Source organism: Malaclemys terrapin, chromosome 2 (genome assembly GCF_027887155.1).
Source record: "Malaclemys terrapin pileata isolate rMalTer1 chromosome 2, rMalTer1.hap1, whole genome shotgun sequence".
Taxonomy (NCBI): Eukaryota; Metazoa; Chordata; order Testudines; family Emydidae; genus Malaclemys; species Malaclemys terrapin.
The window spans coordinates 184,314,913-184,333,632 of NC_071506.1; the positions used below are offsets into that span (position 1 = coordinate 184,314,913).

The window sequence follows — 18,720 nt, forward strand, 5'->3', positions numbered from 1 at the left end:
AAGTATCACAGGCAGAACACCCACTGACAGTGGCTTGAAGGAAACTTATAGATGTTTATCTAGAAAATGAGGGGGTGGGGGAGCAAGATTGGAAGCTGTTTGGGGTAGGAAACATGTTTTAACTGGGTAGTGCTATGTAATTGTTGAGGTAACTTGTTGCTAGGGAATATCTATTATAATAAGTGTTCTAGGAATGAGGATTTAGAGGGTATTAAGTTTAAAAGACTCTCAGGGTTTATTGTCTCGCAAAGTACCCATAGTTAAACTAGCCAACAAAGAATGAATGAGCAAAGATTGCAGATTTACTGTAGGTTGCATGGCTACTCAGAGTTCGAGGACTGGGGGAGATTGAGGACAACATAATAGGGATTTTTAAAAAGTGTTTGTTTTATTTCCCCTCTCCCGTCCACTCCCTTCATTGGTCAGCACTGCAGTCTAAAAATTTGAAGAGATGGAGGGCTATTGGCAGATAGCCAATGATCGATTTTGATACACCATCACAGTGGCTTTCCAACTTGCCTAATTCGGGTCCTCTTTTCCCCTATTAAGTCTCCTCTGTAGAAGGCTTAATCTGTCTAGGTTCTTGCATCTTACAGTTTAACATTTGTCATACTATCTGTTGATGCGCTGAATACTCAAAAATTCTTAAGTTCAGAGAGAATTTGAAAAGCCATTGAGTTTAAAATGTGTATATCAGTCCTTATAGTAAGTGAGGTAATGCTTCCAATACAAGGCATGCTGTTTTAGAAATCAAAGTTAATCTTATTGAAAAGACCTGAAAAGATAAAAATTCACTGCTCTTAGTAACTGACATTGACACTGAATGAGGGACTGCTACTACATCCACAGTGCAGGGTAAAATAGACTCACTACCAGCAGTAGATATAGCAGTCTTCGTATTTCTAAATAGTCAAATGGTTGTCAAAAGTGTGTTCTGCCTTTTTTAATTGTGATCTGACTCTGAAAAAGCATTCTATAACAAAAACCTGGACAGTGAAGAGAGCTCATAATATGAAAATATGTGCTCTCTTATTAGTAAAGCTCTGTAAATTGTCTTTATCCTTCTACATTTCTGTAGTAGTTCTAGCCTTCAAATGTGTAATGCCATCTTTGTTTTGTTTGTTTTTCAGATGATGATGTGGATCTAGAAGCTTTGGTAAATGACATGAACTCCTCATTTGAAAGTTTGTACTCAGTGTGCGGTATGCAGTCAGAAACCACTCCCCTCCTTCAAAATGGCCAGCTTAATCGCAGCCAACTGCCAACCTCAGGAACAAGTTCTCTGCAGCCCATGTCTCCAAGGCAGAAGGTGCAGCGGTCTCAGCCAGTGCGCATTATGGCAGTCAGGTATGAAAAGAGGACAAGATAGAGGGACTCTTATGTTTGTTTGTCTTGGGCTAACTGAAAGAACCCAGATCATGTCATGATTTATATCTGACAGCTGCTTAATGGTACTAAGTGATGATGCACTTGATTTTTGTTCTGTTTTTTTAAGAGAAAGATGGCTTACCAACTAAGACAGAAAATACAATCTTGTATATTGTCTGTATTACTTGGAGGCCATGTCTTTAGTATGGGCTTGCTCAAGTGACCTTCCATGTTTGGATTCAGTTAATATCCTTCATGCAAATGTGCTGTCATGCACAGTATCTACTCAAAGTATCTTGTTAGTTTAATAGAAACACTTTACCTTCTGTAGTGGTCATTAGATACTTGTCTACAGGTGCATTTGCCTATATGAGGCCCAACATGCTGTTGGTTTAACTGGACATGCTGATTTGCTTTCATCCAGTCCGCAAATATATTTGGGGTTTTCCCTCCAGTTAACAAGTAGCCTTTCCAAATGAAGTGAGAAACACAAATTCATTCATTAATTCTCCTGCTTGTGGAGCACATAGTGCACACTTTGGATCACCTGTTTCCAGAAAGCCTGACCTGCCTGCTCTATATTAAGGTTGAGCAGGTGAGGTTAATAACCTGGGAAGACGTAAAAGGCTGATTGGTCCTGTGTCGGACAACCTTGTTGTAACGTGATGAAATCACCATATGCCTTCAATACATCATTGCTATTTCACGTCAATAGCGTCCAGCTGGCACATTTGTGTTTCTGTGGTGGCCCAGGTTTCAGAGTTCTACAAAAGGACCGAAGCCACTGCTGCTTGTTGGATACACATCTTAGTCTGAGTTGATATGTGGTGGTATTGCTACAGAGGTTTCCAAAAAGTGGGCACAACACTTGTAGCCTTACTGATTTGATGTCATGTCAGGAAGGCAACCTCCTTTCTTGGTGACAATGGAACCAAGGTATTCAAATAAGCTGACAAATTCAACTTCTTGTCCATCGATTATGGTGGATGGGGTAGAGGTCCATCAGCCACATTAATCAGTTTGGTCTTCTTCCAGTTGACTTGCAGACCAAGCTTACGTGTTATTTCCTTAAATATTTTCAGTACATGGATGAGATTAGTTCATGAGGATGTGAATATAGCCATGTTATCAGCATATTCCAAGCCTGTTATGCAGTATCACTCCCAATCTGCACCTAGTGACCGCTTCCATCATTTGTTCAATAATGATGTTGAGCAGATCAGGGCAGCCACTCACTCTTGACGGACGCCACTGTTGTACTCAAACTAGTTGGACCTAAGAGAACACAGCTCTCACTTTGGCAGTGCATTTCTACAAGAAAGTTGAGGAACTTGCCGGGCACACCAGCAGCTTGCAGGCAAAGCTAAAGGGATCAACAATCAACAGAGTCAAAGGCAGCTTTCACATCAATAAAGGCTATATACACCTCATCCTTCCTGCATTGAAACTCTTGGGCTTTTTGAATAATTTGTCTAAGGGTAAGAATCTGCTCCATGGTTGATCCAGCTGGGCATAAACCTGACTTGCTGTAGATAGCATAGATTCCTTATGGTGGGTTTAACCTGCTCAGGAAAAACCAGCATGAACAATTTGCTTGAAATGGAAAGCAAACTGATGCTGCAGTGATTGGAACACACCAGATTATGGCCTTTCCTTTTCCAAAATGGAAGAATTAATCCCATGGCAGCATTCATTGGATAGTTTGGCAGTATGACCATTATTGAGCTTATAGGCTGCACTTTGAATCTACTTCACCATGACATCACATTACACGGAGGGTGGTCACTGGACTCTTTGGGTCCCCCTGGAACTGCAAATCTGCTGCTCTGAAGAAGCTCCTGAAAGTGTTCTTTCTATCTACTCATTCTGCCTCGGTGCTGAGTATGTTACTGTGTCGATCCTTGATGAGCAAGGATTTGTTCTGTGGACCAGCTTTTAAGTTATGCATTTCTTTATAGACTGTGTTGTAGTCGTGTGTGGCCAATACAGCTTCCATCAATAGAGCCTTATTTGCCCAAAACATCTCACAATCCTGCTTTAAAGCTGTTACACGCAAGGCATTGAGGCATAGGTATTTTCGGTTGTTCTCGATTAAGTGAGCCAAGCCATGTTTTTTCTATGATATCCATGGTCTGTTGACTTGCCCATTGATGTTTAGGCTAGCATGCCTTTTCCCCAGCACTTAGTTGGCAGCGTCCATAAGAGGAAACAGTCACAAAAATTGTTGACTTGCTTGTGTTAAAAGCTTTCATCTGCAAAATTTAGTGTGTCAAATCATTTGCAGATTTCAGCCTGGTATTCCATTTTGACAGCAGTATAAGTCAGTTTCTGTAAGCCTAACTCACTAATGGAAGGCTTGGTTTGAGTAGCCTTCAACTTCAGTTTTGCCATTGGCACAGCCATCTGTGGTCAGTACGGCAACAGTCTATATACAGCTTCTCCACCAATTGGCTATCAGAATGTGAACTAGTGCGTTGCAGGTTCATCCATCATTCAAATACAAAGTCCATGCATTTATGTTCTTCTATTGGAAATCAATGTCAGAAACCAGAAGACCAGTGGGGCACGAAGCTCCCTGTTACCATTCATGGTCATATTCACAAAGAAATGCCCAATGCTTTCTGGCCAAGCTGTTCTGGTGTCCATTCTAAGCATGGTATTGGCATCACGTAGCACAGTGATAATCCTCTGGGGAAGATGCATTTGTTTTTTTTTAAACTGTTTCCTTGGCATTCCCAAGCATAACAAACTTATCAGAGAAGAATCTGACTCTCTCTTAACTCTGTGCAGTTCCACAAGCACTAGTACAGTAGGGCCTAGATTTACCTAGGCTCAGCATCACCATGCAGGGGCAGATGAATGCAGGGCTTTAGGGGCTGCAGCCCGGGGCCCCTGCATAGCAGGGCTCGGCAGGCTGCCTGCGTGCCGTGGCCCCATGCTGCTCCCGGAAGCGGCCGGCTGCTGGCACGTCTGTGCGGCCCCTGGCAGGGGCGAGAGGGGAGGCAGCTCCGCGCGCTCCGTTGGAACTGGCCAATAGGAGCTGCACAGGCAGCACACGGAGACACATTGTCCCCCTCGCCCCCAGGGGCACGCAGAGACATGCCAGCAGCCAGCCGCTTCCAGGAGCGGCATGGGGCTACGGCAAGCAGGCAGGCAGCCTCCCTGAGCCCTGCTGCATCGCCTGCCGGGAGCCGCCTGTGGTAAGTGCCTCCCGGCCAGAGCCCGCACCTCACACCCCTTCCTGCACCCCAACACTCTTCCCCAGAATGGAGCCCCCTCCTACATACAAACTCCCTCCCAGAAAGAAACTAATATAACAGCTGTTCTAAGGTAAGAAGTAGGCTATTTTGAATTAACTTTGCTATATTCTACATGTTTTAAGACTGAAATGTAACCCACAGAACGGCTTTATGTTAATTAAAAGGCAAGTTTAGCATAGTGTTAATAGCCTTGATGCCATAATTGTGATAATTTTTGTTTTAAATTAGGAAAAAGACTTGTATACAGGGGCCCCACAAAATCTAATGGCCCCGGGCCCGCAGGAGAGTTAATCCGTCCCTATCACCATGCTTAACTTTTAGTTGCCTAGAAAATCACATGGCCTCACAAAGCCTGAGTTAAACACCTATATGATGAATGAGGAGAGATAGGTGCCTTCCAATGGGATCACAAAAGCCGGCTAGACTGCTCCTCCCCTAAGTTAGCTAATGGGAGATGTCAACAAGAGGGATGTGTGCTGAGTTGAGACCTTCTAAATGCATTGAAGAAATTTTTTATTCTATTCCACTTCACTATACTGGAGGTCAGTGCAAGTCTCTGATCATAGGCTGTCTATAAGCTTGGCGCACAAGAGGCTGTCTTGATTATATGGACTTGTTACCGTAAAATATATAAGGACCAATTCCAGGTAGCTCTACTGCATCTAGATAACTCTTTCATCACATTGTTTAGACACAAGTGGGGAAAACCTCCACCACCTGGCTAGACAAGTCAAATTTCCACTGTTATAGCCCATAGTTATGACTGGCACACCACTTCCCACCAAAACCAAATCTTGCCTATCAGCCTGTTTAAACAGGTGTGCCTTTATACTGGACCGTGAAGGCTGCAAAATTCTGGATCTGAACAATCCTGCCAGCAGAGTTCTTGTAGGCCTTGCCACCAGTCCTAGAACTCTAGCATAGGAATATCCTAGTTGATCGTAACTACTGAGGTGAAACATTGTTATGATCTAGTTACGATCAACTGCGACATTTCAGCAGTCTGCTCCTATTCTAGAGCTCTAGGACTGGTGGCAAAGTCTACAAGGATTCTGCTGGCAGGATTGTTCAGATCCAGAATTTGGCAGTAGCAGCCCTTTTCTTGGATTGCATCCATTTGAGCGAGCTCACGTATATGTACTTCTGGCATGTAGAACATAAACTAACAGTCTTCAGTTTAGCCCTTGCTTTCTGTGATACAGGTCTGATTTTTTTTTTTTCCTCACCAAAATGTGCATTTAATTTGTGTGCACAATTACCTCAATTATGCACACAAATAATCAAGTTAGATGCAGCAAAACAAGCTTGGATGCATGACTGACTTTTCACATGCATTACCTAATTTGTTCATTCAATCACTGTAATTGTATGCATGTTATTGTGAAAAAATACCTTTGTTTAGAACAAAGTTTGTTTGATCCCCTTTCCTAAATGGTGTACGATATCAATATGCTGAATGGAGGGCAGTGGGTTAGTCAGGAGACTTACTTTCTTCTTTTAATATTCAGTTCTTATGTGTTTGTAGACGTCTCCAAGAAGAAGAACAGCAGTTTAGAACATCCTCTTTGCCAGCCATACCAAATCCATTTCCAGAGCTTTGCAGTCCTACAAGCTCTCCAGTACTGGCTCCTGGATCTTTACCTCAGAGTCAACCTGCTAGTAAGCATGTGAGTATTAAGTAGAAGTACTTTTCTATCACAGATTCTCGTTTAAGCTGACAATTGATTACTTCAGTGTAAAGTAGAAGGAAAACCTCAAGATGCCTAGAAATATTTATACATCTTCTCCTTGAGCAGGGCAACACTGGCAAAAGAATACTATCTGCAACCAGACTTCAAAGCTGTAAAAGGTTTGTAAGTACCAAGATATCAGAAGCTCTCTTGCCGTTAATGAAGGGATGTTTGGAGTGAATGAAGCAATAATATTTAATATCCTCTCCTGAATTTCATTATGCTAGGCAATGTTTCATTTAATTAAGAAGTCTGGATAATTTGCTTATAGCAATAATTGGGTATATTATACTGCATATTCTAGGTGCCACAATAGTGCTTACCAGCCTGTTGCTGATTAAAAATTCAAGGGGTTTATAAATAGCTGCCTGTTTGCTTTTAAAGATATGTGTGGTCTTTACTGGTTTTAATGTACTTCATAAAGCTGCACAAAAAGCAAAGTAATCTTCTTAGATCTGATGGCTGAGAGCAGGGGGATGGGACTTAGAAGCAAAATTATCGGATGGAAAGCTGGCTTGAGTGGCTCTTCACAGTGAGAGTTTTACAGTGACACTTAATCAAATTGGGGTACTCACACAGGAAAAAATGTGTCCTCATATAAATATTTTTTCCCTCCTTTCCACCCCTCTCTACCCCATAAAGAGTTCCATTTCACCAGCCCCGCTATTAGTCCTGGAGCTCTCATGAAGTAGACACTGCACTTGGGCCAAAAAGCTGTGGATAATTTGTGAGATCCACAAACTTGCACTAGAATGAAATGATTTGAAAAAAAATCTTTTCATTTGTGACTGGAGACCCAAGTACAAATCTAATCTGGGCCAAAGGTATGAAGATGTTGCATTACCTTATTTTTGGTTTTCTAGAAAAGTTCTTCAATGGAGCAAACTGAAACCTAATGTTTTCCTCAGATTCCATTTTTAAATGAAATGGTTAGATTGAAATAAACATCCACAATTTACCTCCACACAATAGGTGCTACATAATTTGCTACCTTTTTTGTAAATGCATCTTCTCTCTGAATTAATTTAAAATTTCTTAACAGTGCATGATATGAGGACCAGATAGTGTGCTGTCCCACAAAGAAACTAGAGAGCTCAGAATGTCTTGTGTGCTGGGGAATGGTACTTTGAAACGAAGTAGTAGGCAACTGTCTCGTGACTCCTGGCACTTGATAACAGAACGCTTTTTCTGGCCTTTCTTCTAAGCAGCAAGGCGTGTGTTGAGACTGGCTGCAGCTATTTAGAGACTCACATAACTTATTCAGGCCTTCTATATTTGTTTCTCTTCTTTTTATTTTTATATATATATATATATATATATATAACACACACACACACACACACACACACACACACACACACACACACTTCAGTAGTCAGTAGCTTTTGTAAGTTTATCAAATGAAACAAAATGCAGCCTAAAAGATAGCTGTAAGATGCTATCATGAACTGCATGTCAGTGATTCAGGAAAGAAAGACCCTTGTAGTTGGCTCTTTAACAGGGGGCCCCGTGAAGCTAAGTTGCTCAGACTTTGGCTTCAGCCCCAGGTGACGGTCTTGGGGCCCTGGGCTTCAGCCCCATGCAGTGAGGCTTTGGCTTTCTGCCCTGGGCCCCAGCAAGGCTAATGCTGGCCCTGTTTGCGGCGCCCCCAGAAGCCTCGGAGTCCTGGTTGAGAACCACTGGTCTAAAAAATATTCAGTGTTTCAGATTCTAATGTCTTTAAAAGGGCACCCACTTGAAAATAGTATTTCCATCTGAAAATGTTGTATCTGTTTCACACGTAACATCTTTTTACTATAACTGGAACATGATATATATGTATGTTATACGCTTGAAGTGAACTGTGACGTGTACCGTCAGTTTCTGTATTTTTTTTCATCCAGTTTCTACTGCTTGATTCAGGATGTGCTTTAGGACATCACTTATGCACTATTCTGGGATTACTTCATGCACATGGTCCGCCCAGGTCCATACTGGGGATTTGTTTTGGAATTTTCAGTAGGGCAAAATAAATCTAGTATGGCTTATGGAACGGTCTTCTTTTATTCATTGTTTTTAATGTTATGAAATGTACCACACATTTAACACTTCACTTGTAAGGCAGTGAAAAATATCAGAAGTGAGAAAAAACTTGAGGCTATAACTACTGTATTTCAATTTCACTCTCTTGCAGTACGTATTACCTGTTGAGAAGGATCTTGATACAGTGAATAACTATATCAATTTTCGTCTGGAAAACATAGGGTATACTATATAATGATGTAAAAGCAGCAAAGAGTCTTGTGGCACCTTACAGACTAACAGACAGATTGGAGCATGAGCTTTCGTGGGTGAATACCAACTTCTTCGGATGCATGTAGTGGAATTTTCCAGAGGCAGGTATAAATATGAAAGCAAGAGTGAGTCAGTGTTTTTGTTGCAGGATGGCTACCTTTAAATCTGCAACCCATCCTGGTCAACGATCCCTCACTTTCACAGGCCTTGGGTGGCAGGCCAGTCCTCGCCCACAGACAACCCGCCAACCTGAAGCATATTCTCACCAGTAACTACACACCACACCATAGTAACTCTAACTCAGGAACCAACCCATGCAACAAACCTCGATGCCAACTCTGCCCACATATCTACACCAGCATCACCATCAGAGGACCTAACCAGATCAGCCACACCATCACCGGTTCCTTCACCTGCACGTCCACCAATGTAATATATGCCAGCAATGCCCCTCTGCTATGTACATCGGCCAAACTGGACAGTCCCTACGTAAAAGGATAAATGGACACAAATCAGATATTAGGAATGGCAATATACAAAAACCTGTAGAAGTACCATTCAACCTCCCTGGACACACAATAGCAGATTTAAAGGTAGCCATCCTGCAACAAAAAAACTTCAAGACCAGATTCAAAGAGAAACTGCTGAGCTTCAGTTCATCTGCAAATTTGACACCATCAGCTCAGGATTAAACAAAGACTGTGAATGGCTAGCCAACTACAAAAGCAGTTTCTCCTCCCTTGGTGTTCACACCTCAACTGCTAGAAGAGGGCCTCACCCTCCCTGATTGAACTAACCTCGTTATCTCCAGACTGACTCACTCTTGCTTGCATATTTATACCTGCCTCTGGAAATTTTCTGAAGAAGTGGGTATTCACCCACGAAAGCTCATGCTCCAATACGTCTGTTAGTCTATAAGGTGCCACAGGACTCTTTGCTGCTTTTACAGATCCAGACTAACTCGGCTACGCCTTTGATATATAATGATGGGCATGTTTACCAAAGTAATATGTATATATAAATAAATGGGAGCACTAGTTACAGGAAACAATCTAAAGTGCAGTATCAAAATTAATCTGTCTGGGAGTAAAAATGGAAGCGTAAACTAGCTGTAATTCAGCAATGGCGAAATCTTAGTCTCTTGTGCAAAATGGTCTTTAGATCACTCTTGCATTGATTTTGAAGGAAAGCATTCAGGTAGGCTGAATTAATAGAGAAAATGTCATCTAATGGTAGAAGACAGAAGAGCGTCTAGTGTGAACCTATGCAGCAAATAAATGATGAATGCTTTCCCACATCGTGTTACTTTCGCAATGATAAGGCTGAGACCAGATGAGGGAAATCTGAAATGCTGACAGTGGATAGAATGCACTGTTTTTATTAAAAAAAAAAAAAAAAAAAAAAAAAAGGCAAAGTCAGGCAGGTCTTGTGCTAGGGTGGTCAAACATTTGATGCTTCAGGGAGTCTAGGAATGAATGGTAATTAGACAAACGTGCTTTCATAGTGAGTTTGCAGTGGTGAGGCAATGCTCAATTTCAGTGCTATAGACCGAAGCAGACTGAGTGTTTGGAGAGAGTTCACAGTGAGGGGGCCCAGATGTCAACCTGTTCATGCTAAATGGCATAGTACTAAATGGCGTAGTAAACATTTTAGTTAGAGAATCAACCGAGTAGGGAATATTCTGGGGGAGTTGAAAACTGACGCTGAACACTAAACAGAAGCTGAGTAGGACTCTGAGTTGACTCAAGAAACGCTGCAGGAAAAAACAGTTACACATTGTTGTAACTTCACAAATTAGTTGTATGGTAAACAAAACACCTAACATGTCTGGCACTGGAAGGAATTATGACTCTTCAAGCAATACTTGCCAGAATAGCTGTTGAATCTCTAAGCACCATCTCAAAATTATGGCACATAAAGCAAAATGAAGCTAAGAGCCATGTTATTTTGGGGGATGTTGACAAGCTTGAGGAATCAACTAAACAATACTATCCCCCAATTATTGAATTTTTACCTCATATACACCTTTTTCTCTAAAAGCATTGCCCTTCCCACCTCCCCACATCTCACACCCCTTTTTAAATTGGTGCGATTAATACCAAAATGAAACTAAATACTTAGTAAATACTTCAGATCTCACACTTCTTTTGAAGAGGGCATTAATAGGGATACCAAGATCTTTGATCCCCCTCCTCACTCCGGCCCCTCAAATCTGAGGGAGATAGGAGAGATGGAGATTTTTAAACATCATTTAAGAGGATAAATATGTTTATGTAAGGAAAATTGTAACCAGAAGATAAACCAAACATTTGTCTAAAAAATGGCTAAAAACATGAGACAGCTAGGTTACCACTAATTGAAGTCCATCTTTGTGTTGCTGGTATAAACCAAAAACTTGTTGGTAACTTAGGCTATAATTTCTGGTTGTGTACAAATATTTTGGAAGAAGCATGCAATAATTACATGTAGGTCACTGCAGTGCCACAGGATATTAGTCTAAAGTATCTTGTGTGAGTCAATGAAGCTTTCAACTGTGAAAATAAGGCAAACTTCTCACAGCCTCTATACAGCCAAGGCAAACTTCCAAATTGCAGTTTGATGTACCAAAATTATTTACTCTTTTCTAGCAAATTAAACTCCTTAAATGGTTATAAATTAATGCCACCCTTAGTCCGACTTTAGTTGTCCTTCAAAAGAACTCCTGTAAACAGATGTTTTAGTTATCATTAGTTTCATAATCTGTCTTCACATAAAGGTTTCTGCTATCACTGTTTTGAAGTCAGGGAGATGGGTTTCTGTAGGATCAGCGGTATAAAACTATGAACTTTTCATATGTGTACTTAGCTAATTTTGCACCTAAAATGTTATCACTGCATAAGCAAAAGCTGCATTTGAGCACACCAGCAGTGATGTTATGTAGGCAAAATACCAATTGTTGGCCGTAGTTTTAGTCCGCTTTTGTTTCAACCTTTGCCTTTGGCCCCAATCTTGCAATTGGCTCACATAGGCAGCTGCTTGTGCCCTTGCCAGACCACATTAACCTCTGAGGTCCCCAGGGTCCAGTTGCAGAGTATGGGCCTATGTTAGTGGTTCTTTTTTGGTCTTTGTTGCAACCTTGCAACTGTCCAAAAATAAAAGTTCATGATCTGAGACTTAAAAAAATAAATCGGTGCACATGCATTAGTTTGTTTACTTCTGGGTTGCTTGTGCCTTTTATTTCTTTTTTCCGGTAGTTGCAATGATTATATGGAAAGAATTGGGGAGGTCAGACCTTCCCTGTGGGAACTGTATGGTTAAGGTAGGTTAAAAAAAAAATTAAGTCTCCCCTTCAGTTATGTCCTTTTTTACTTGGTAAGAGCAGAAATTGTAAAAAAAAAAAATATATATATATATATATATATATATATACCCCTTCCCAATGTTTAATTGATTTGGTGAGTTTGGTGTTACAACTGTTAGTTTATATGAAATCACTCAGAAGAACAGTCATATTGGGTCAGACAAATGGTCCATCTAGCCCAGTGTCCTGTTTTCTGACAATCGCCAGTGTCAAGTGCTTCCGAGGGAATGAACAGAACAGGGCATCCCTGTCATCCAGTCAGAGCTTCTGGAAGTCAGAGGTTTAGGGAGCTCTCTGGAGTTGCACTGCTGACCATCTTGGCTAATAGCCATTGATGGGTCTATCTTCCATGAACTTATCTGTTTTGTTTTGTTTTTTTACACCCCATTATACTTTTGGCCTTCACAACATCCCCTGGCAAGGAGTTCCACAGGTTGGCTGTGTTGTGTGAAGTACTTCCTTTTATTTGTGTTAAACCTGTTGCCTATTAATTTCATTGGGTGACACCGGGTCTTTGTGTTTATGTGAAGGTGTAAATAACGCTTCCTTATTCACTTCCTCCACACCATTCACGATTTAGATATCTATTATGTCTCCCCCATAGTCATCTCTTTTCCAAGATGAAAAGTCACGTCTTTTTAATCTCTCCCCAGTGGTATTAGTCGCAGAGTCTGACCAGCATCAGCAGGAGTGTATGCTATCTCCTTGGAGCTCTATCTTCTGTGTCAGGGACCAGCTTCAAAATTGAGGAGGGGCAAAGATGGCTTAAAGCCACCTTTTGTGTCCCTCTACCAGCAATTGTAGCAAGAAGTTTAGAGCAGAGAATTGAGCTGTTTATCTTTCCTGTACTGGCACTTTCAGAAAGTCATTCAGAAAGCCAGTCACAAAGTTCTGGAAATAATCATTAAATATTTCCTATGTTCAAATTAAAAAAAAAAAAAAAATCCTTATGACACTATGCTGGCTTTACTCGCAGGAGCACTTTGGCTGTCCATTACGAAGCAGCACTTCTTCAGTGCCGGACAGATGGCGAGTGTGCACTGAAGTGTTGCTTAATAACCGGTGTCCATATTCCTGGGACATGGCTGCCCTGGCAAAGTGGGATTAGGAGCACACCTGACAGCAGGGTCAGCTGCACCCAAAAAAACACAGATATGTGAAAGTTTTAGCAGGCATCATAATCGTTCTTAAACTCTTTTACAAATATCTAGAAATAAGACAATCGTTGCCATTTATCTTTATAACTGTCCTGTGCAAATATTAAATGCTGCTGTGATATTAACTATCGTGCAAATATGTATTGGCCTACTTACACATGCACCATAGAATTTTATATTTGTGCACCTTATTTATGTGTCCTTTTATATAACGTATATGTTAGAAATGGAAATAGTGCAGTAACATTGTCATGGCTAAAAATAAAATTAGCAAATGTACGCTGTACATATGTTGGAGTTAGAGGACTTGAAAGAGGTAAAATCTGAGAAATACAAGATTGCATTTTTTGAGATGGCCAGAGGCAGTTTTTGAAGTAGATAAATGATGCTAATGGTTGATAATTATATGATACTATAATACGGAGGCAAAATGTTACAGTGACAATAATAGATTATAAAATAAAAATGCTTCAAGTGATTCCAAATGGCTTTAACTTTGTACTGAAAGCTGTTAGGACTGATCCACTAAACATAATGTGCATTCAGTGTGCTCATTTTAAAACTGTAAAAGCAGTAGCCTAAATATTAAGACTGACAGTGCCCATTCTTTAAAAACCAAAAATTAAACAGTACTTGTATGGCTAACAATGCCTTAATTTAAACCTTTAAATTTTTACTCCTCCAATATTTTGTGTGTGAAACTGCAAAAATGGTAATTATCTTGCTTGTTCTATTTCCTGGTTCACTGGCTTGGAGATTACATGCTTACGCATTGTACCAGAAGCCTGCACATTCTATGTTCTTTGCTCCATCGCCTAAGAAGACTAAGAAGTTCTCAACCTGAGAGTCGTGACCCCATTTTAATGGGGTTGCCAGACTTGCTGGGGCCTGGGGCCGAAGCCAAAGACTGAGCCCCATTGCCCAGGGCTCAGGCTTCAGCTTTGGCCCTGGGCGGCAGGGCTCAGGTCACAGTACCCCTCCCCACGGTTGAAACCCTTGAGGTTCGGCTTTGGCCCGGCCAGGGCTTGACTGGGCTCAGGCTTCAGTCCCCCCTTCCTGGGATCTTGTAGTAATTTTTGTTGTCAGAAGGGGGTTGTGGCACAGTGAAGTTTGAGAACCCCTGGTTTAGTAGGAATTTAATAACTCTGACTTGGCTGAAGGACACAGCTGAACTGCTCAAGACATGGTGGGACAAGTACTAATCTTATAGAATCATTAAAGTGAAGGACTGAAAGGGACCTCACTAGGTCATCTAGTCCAGTCCCCTGCACTCAAGGCAGGACTACATAATAACTAGACCAGCAGCTTTCAATCTTCTTGAGCTGAGCTACCACTTCGAGTTACAATTTTTGGTCTCTTCCCTCCCGCCCCCCACCTCCACCCCCCAACCCAGACAAAAAGAGATGAGTTGGGGATGGAGGTAGCACTCCCTCCCAGAACCCCGCCACCTGGGGCTGAAGCCCGAGCCACCTGGCATCGCCACTCACCCCCCAAATGTTCCTCCATGCCCCGCAGTTAGAACACCTCTGAACTAAACCATTCCTGACAGGTGTTTGGAGGTTTTTAAGAACAGGTTAGACAATGACTGAGATTCTACCACCTCTCTAGCCAATTTGTTCCAGTGCTTAACTATAGTTAGGAAGTTTTTCCTATTGTCCAACCTAAACCTCTCTTGCTGCAATTTAAGCTCACTGCTCCTTGGTATAATCCAAATTCCCAGCTTGGATTCTAGCCTCCAAAGCAATGCATTATTGCTTGGTATAATCTGAATACTTTATAAGGGTACTCTCTCTCTGCCATTTTCTGCTCCCTTGATTTATAGTTGCTTTATAATTGTCGGACTTGTTCTGTGTTACACTGTTTCTTAACTAGTTAGAGCTGTGCGAATACTGGTCTGAAAAGATTGAATCGATTAATGTTAACAAAATAATCCGAGCTTCAAGATGGCTGTAATACGTGTAGAGGCAAGCCTTGTGACTAATTAAATCTGAACTTGTTAAAAGGAAGGGCATCGTGCATACATAAAGGGCACTTGTGCAGTGATCTGGTATCCGCAGAACGCTTCCTCCCTCCAGCTGTGGACCATGTTCCTTGCAGTGTAACCATTGGCTTGTTTCCACTAATAGTATTGGCTCTGTGGCAGGGTCAGAATTAACTGCATCCTGGCATTAATGCAGCAAGGCATCATAAGGAGTAAGGAGATGGGATCAAAACTCAGCTCAACTGTTTAATTTTTAAAGGGTTGTTTAGCTTTCATGTTGGGTAAGTTTCAAAAAAGTGGAAAACCAAAAGTGTGTGAAAGTAAAATGTGTTCTCTCAGCAACTTCTGTGTGGTAATTGAGATCCCCTTCATTACAAGACATTGGTGGTGTTTGGGTACTGCTGTAATGGCAACTTAGTATAACTGAGTGTTGTGGTGGTGGTGCTTTTAAAAAAAAAAAGAAAAAGGGGGGGCAATTCTTCGGGTGGAAAGACATTGGAGAAGAGGAAGCTGACAGAGACCTTTCAGGTTTGCTCTATTTATCGCAAAAGGTACACAGGTTCCCCCTCTGCACATAACTCTTCCATTGTGCAGTTAACCTTTAATTAATAAATAAAGTTTCACACTATTCCACAGGTAAGTTATTGTGTGAGCACTCTGACTAGTGCACCCCCTCTATTCTGTTTGTGAACCAGTCAGATTGAATTTTGCAAAATATATATGGCCAAAATTTGACCTAGGACTTCTGTGAGCACACTTCATGCTTGCAAACTATTAAAAGCAACAAATCACTCTTGGAGTATCTGTTAGTAATTTACTATTCATACTGTTACTGGTCACATTTTTTCCCCAATGACTCCTGAACCGACAGAAAGCAAGATTGCTATGGCAATATCTCCAGCACAAATAAATATTCACAAGTATTTGTGACACTTCCTTTTCCACAACTCTCTAGTGAGCCAAAGGCTAACTCATACATATGTTGGCAGATTGAAGAGAAAAGGTTTAGTCACTGATTTAAGGAAAACACTTAAGTGCATGCTTAATTCACACTGAAGTCAGTGGGAGTTAAGAATATGGTTATGGTTAAGCACAAGCACGTGCTCAAGTGCTGTGCTGAAGTCTGAGCCGAAGCACCTTTGAGGCTTATAATCAAATATTTTCAAATACTACTTGCAGTATTCACCCAATGCTGGTGACATTCCTAATAACAAAAGTAAGTTAGAGGAAGTGACTTGTGACATGTGGACACTGCCTCTTTTCCTTTCCACCCCCTCCACGGATTCTTATGGACAATGAATTGAGATCTGGTGTTTCTGGAATACCTTGATTCTAGTCACTAAGCAAATAAACTCTTTGTAATATCAAAGAAAATATTATTTCAGAACTAGATGCTCTTATGTTGTTTGGCTTTTATTAAGGCTGATCCTTGAACTTTTTTCTTTAACAAATTGAATCTGGCTTGGCAAAGCTGTACAGCTTGTCCTAATGGTTTGTGGCTCAGCATTGGCTCTTGCACTGCACCATTGTGTGTCAAACGGAGGCCCTCAAATAGTCAGATCCAAGTATTGTCTTTGTTTTGTACTGTGCTGGAAAATGTTACTTCTGAAACTTTACAGCTACAGTAGTTCACAAACTTAACAGAACTCTGAGCATGATGTGATATTACATGAACTGTCACCTTCAACAAGATATTAGAATTGTAATTCCTACAAAGGCATTTAATAAACAATTTCACTTAAATGGGTGTAGATTTATGCATTAGGGAAATAGGATTATTTCCAAATATGACTAAAAGATGGAGATTATTATATTACCAAGTCAAATGTATAGTGATAAATTCACAATAGTAAAATGTACCCATACAAAGATTTTGAAGTCTCTCTTGGATCTACATAAAATCTCTACGGGCAGATTTTACTCTGATGGTGAATTTTAGCAATGGTGTTCAAGAAACACAGGGAGATTAATCAAAACATCCCCTGGTGTTTTTTTTTTTAAAAGTATTACATTGTAGTAATAAGAAATAATGAGATCCTTGGATGAAAAATCACTCAAGTACAGTGGAAATATGCTATGCAGGCTCCCTTACTCCAGAGATGCACAAACTATTTCACTCTATAAACCACACCATGAAAGAGATCTTCTTGTGTCACCTCCCTCTTCCTTTATCCCAGTTCCAGTATCATGTAATGCTGTGAATTACCAGGAAGTTACCTGCAGAACACTGCTGATCCAGGAACTTCAGTTGGAAGACCTCTGCTCTGTGGACGGAACTGTTACAGACACTCCAAAATGGTATCTACTACAGCAGCCATTTCCCACCCAACTAAGGGTATATCTACACTGACATTGGAGGTGTGATTGTGGTGGTACAGGCTACAGCACCGTACAAATTCACCTGGGTGCATACTTGCCTATGCTATCATTTCTTCAGTACTATTTTTAGCTAGCTAGCTTAATTAAAGCTAGTGCAGGTATGTTTACACAAGCACAGATCATATCCTTGATGTCAATCTAGACACATCGTGTCTCTGCTGCACTTCTTGCTCTAAATCTAGATGAAATTTTGGGGTTTAGTCTGCTGTCCTCATACAGCAGTAGGTTTTGTAATTTGTGGAAAGGACTTCATTGATCTCCCATACACACGCGTGGAGTAGGTAGTGGTAATATTGAAATGTAGTATCATTGACTAAGTGACTCTGTTGTAAAACAGAACCACCAGCAGACTGCTAGCTTAATCTGCTCTTAACATAGTCTGCTTTGTTAAATTGCAGCCCTACTTAAGTATTGTTTAAACTGTAGAAATTAAGTACTTCTCTAAGATTTGGTTGATTGTAAATATCTTTGAAATAGGGAATGAGCAAAACCCTATTTCTTAAGTGTTATGTGTGTGGTGTAATGGGGAATTGGTGTTGGTGCATGATGAGTACAGAGAGCTGGCATCCTGTTAAGTACACACACAACTAATATAGCTGCCTGCCTCCTTGCTCTTGCATCAATGACCTAGAAAAATGTGGAAGTAATAGGTCTTAGCGTACACACTGCTGAAAACGTAGGACATTTTCTTCAGCCTGGGTTAGTTTCAACCCCTCCGCGCCCCCTCCCCTCCCCAGATCACAAGCATTGTAATTTTCTTGGAGTGCTACAAGTCAGTCTTTTTCCACTTACCCTGAGCAAGATGTGAGGAGGTGAAGGGAAGAGGCATGTTTAAGATAAATGTACAGGAAGTGATCCCTCATTAATTAAGGAAACTGTCCAAATCAGAGGGAACTTTGGAGTTCAACAGTAAATATGAAAAGGACATTTACCAAGTAATGGCTAAGAGAACCATCCCTCACGAACTGCCTCCTGGTTCGGACCAAGAATGGGTGGCTGCTTCTAGAATGAAACATTTTTCCCCGCAACACTGCATATATAACATTGGTCTATAATTTTTGAGAAGTCGTCTGCTTCAGAGATAAAATGTGCTATTTATTATGTATTTTGATGTGCTGAATTCAAATATGACCATTAAAACAACTGATTGGCTACTGTTTCTAAGATATTTAAGTTTTTACATTTTATGTCTATGTATATTGTGTAGATAGAGTTTTAATCATAAATTGTA

General features: G+C 40.9%; 1 protein-coding gene across 2 annotated transcripts in view; it reads left to right on the plus strand.

The window, feature by feature from the left end:
• GRB10 (growth factor receptor bound protein 10) overlaps positions 1 to 18,720 on the plus strand; it is a 213,466-nt gene that overhangs the window by 132,390 nt on the left and 62,356 nt on the right. For both annotated transcript variants that reach the window (XM_054019010.1, XM_054019011.1), the window contains exons 4-5: positions 1,131 to 1,347; positions 6,154 to 6,295. In XM_054019010.1, coding sequence (XP_053874985.1) covers positions 1,131 to 1,347; positions 6,154 to 6,295 — 359 coding nt within the window. The remainder of the gene's footprint in view (positions 1 to 1,130; positions 1,348 to 6,153; positions 6,296 to 18,720) is intronic.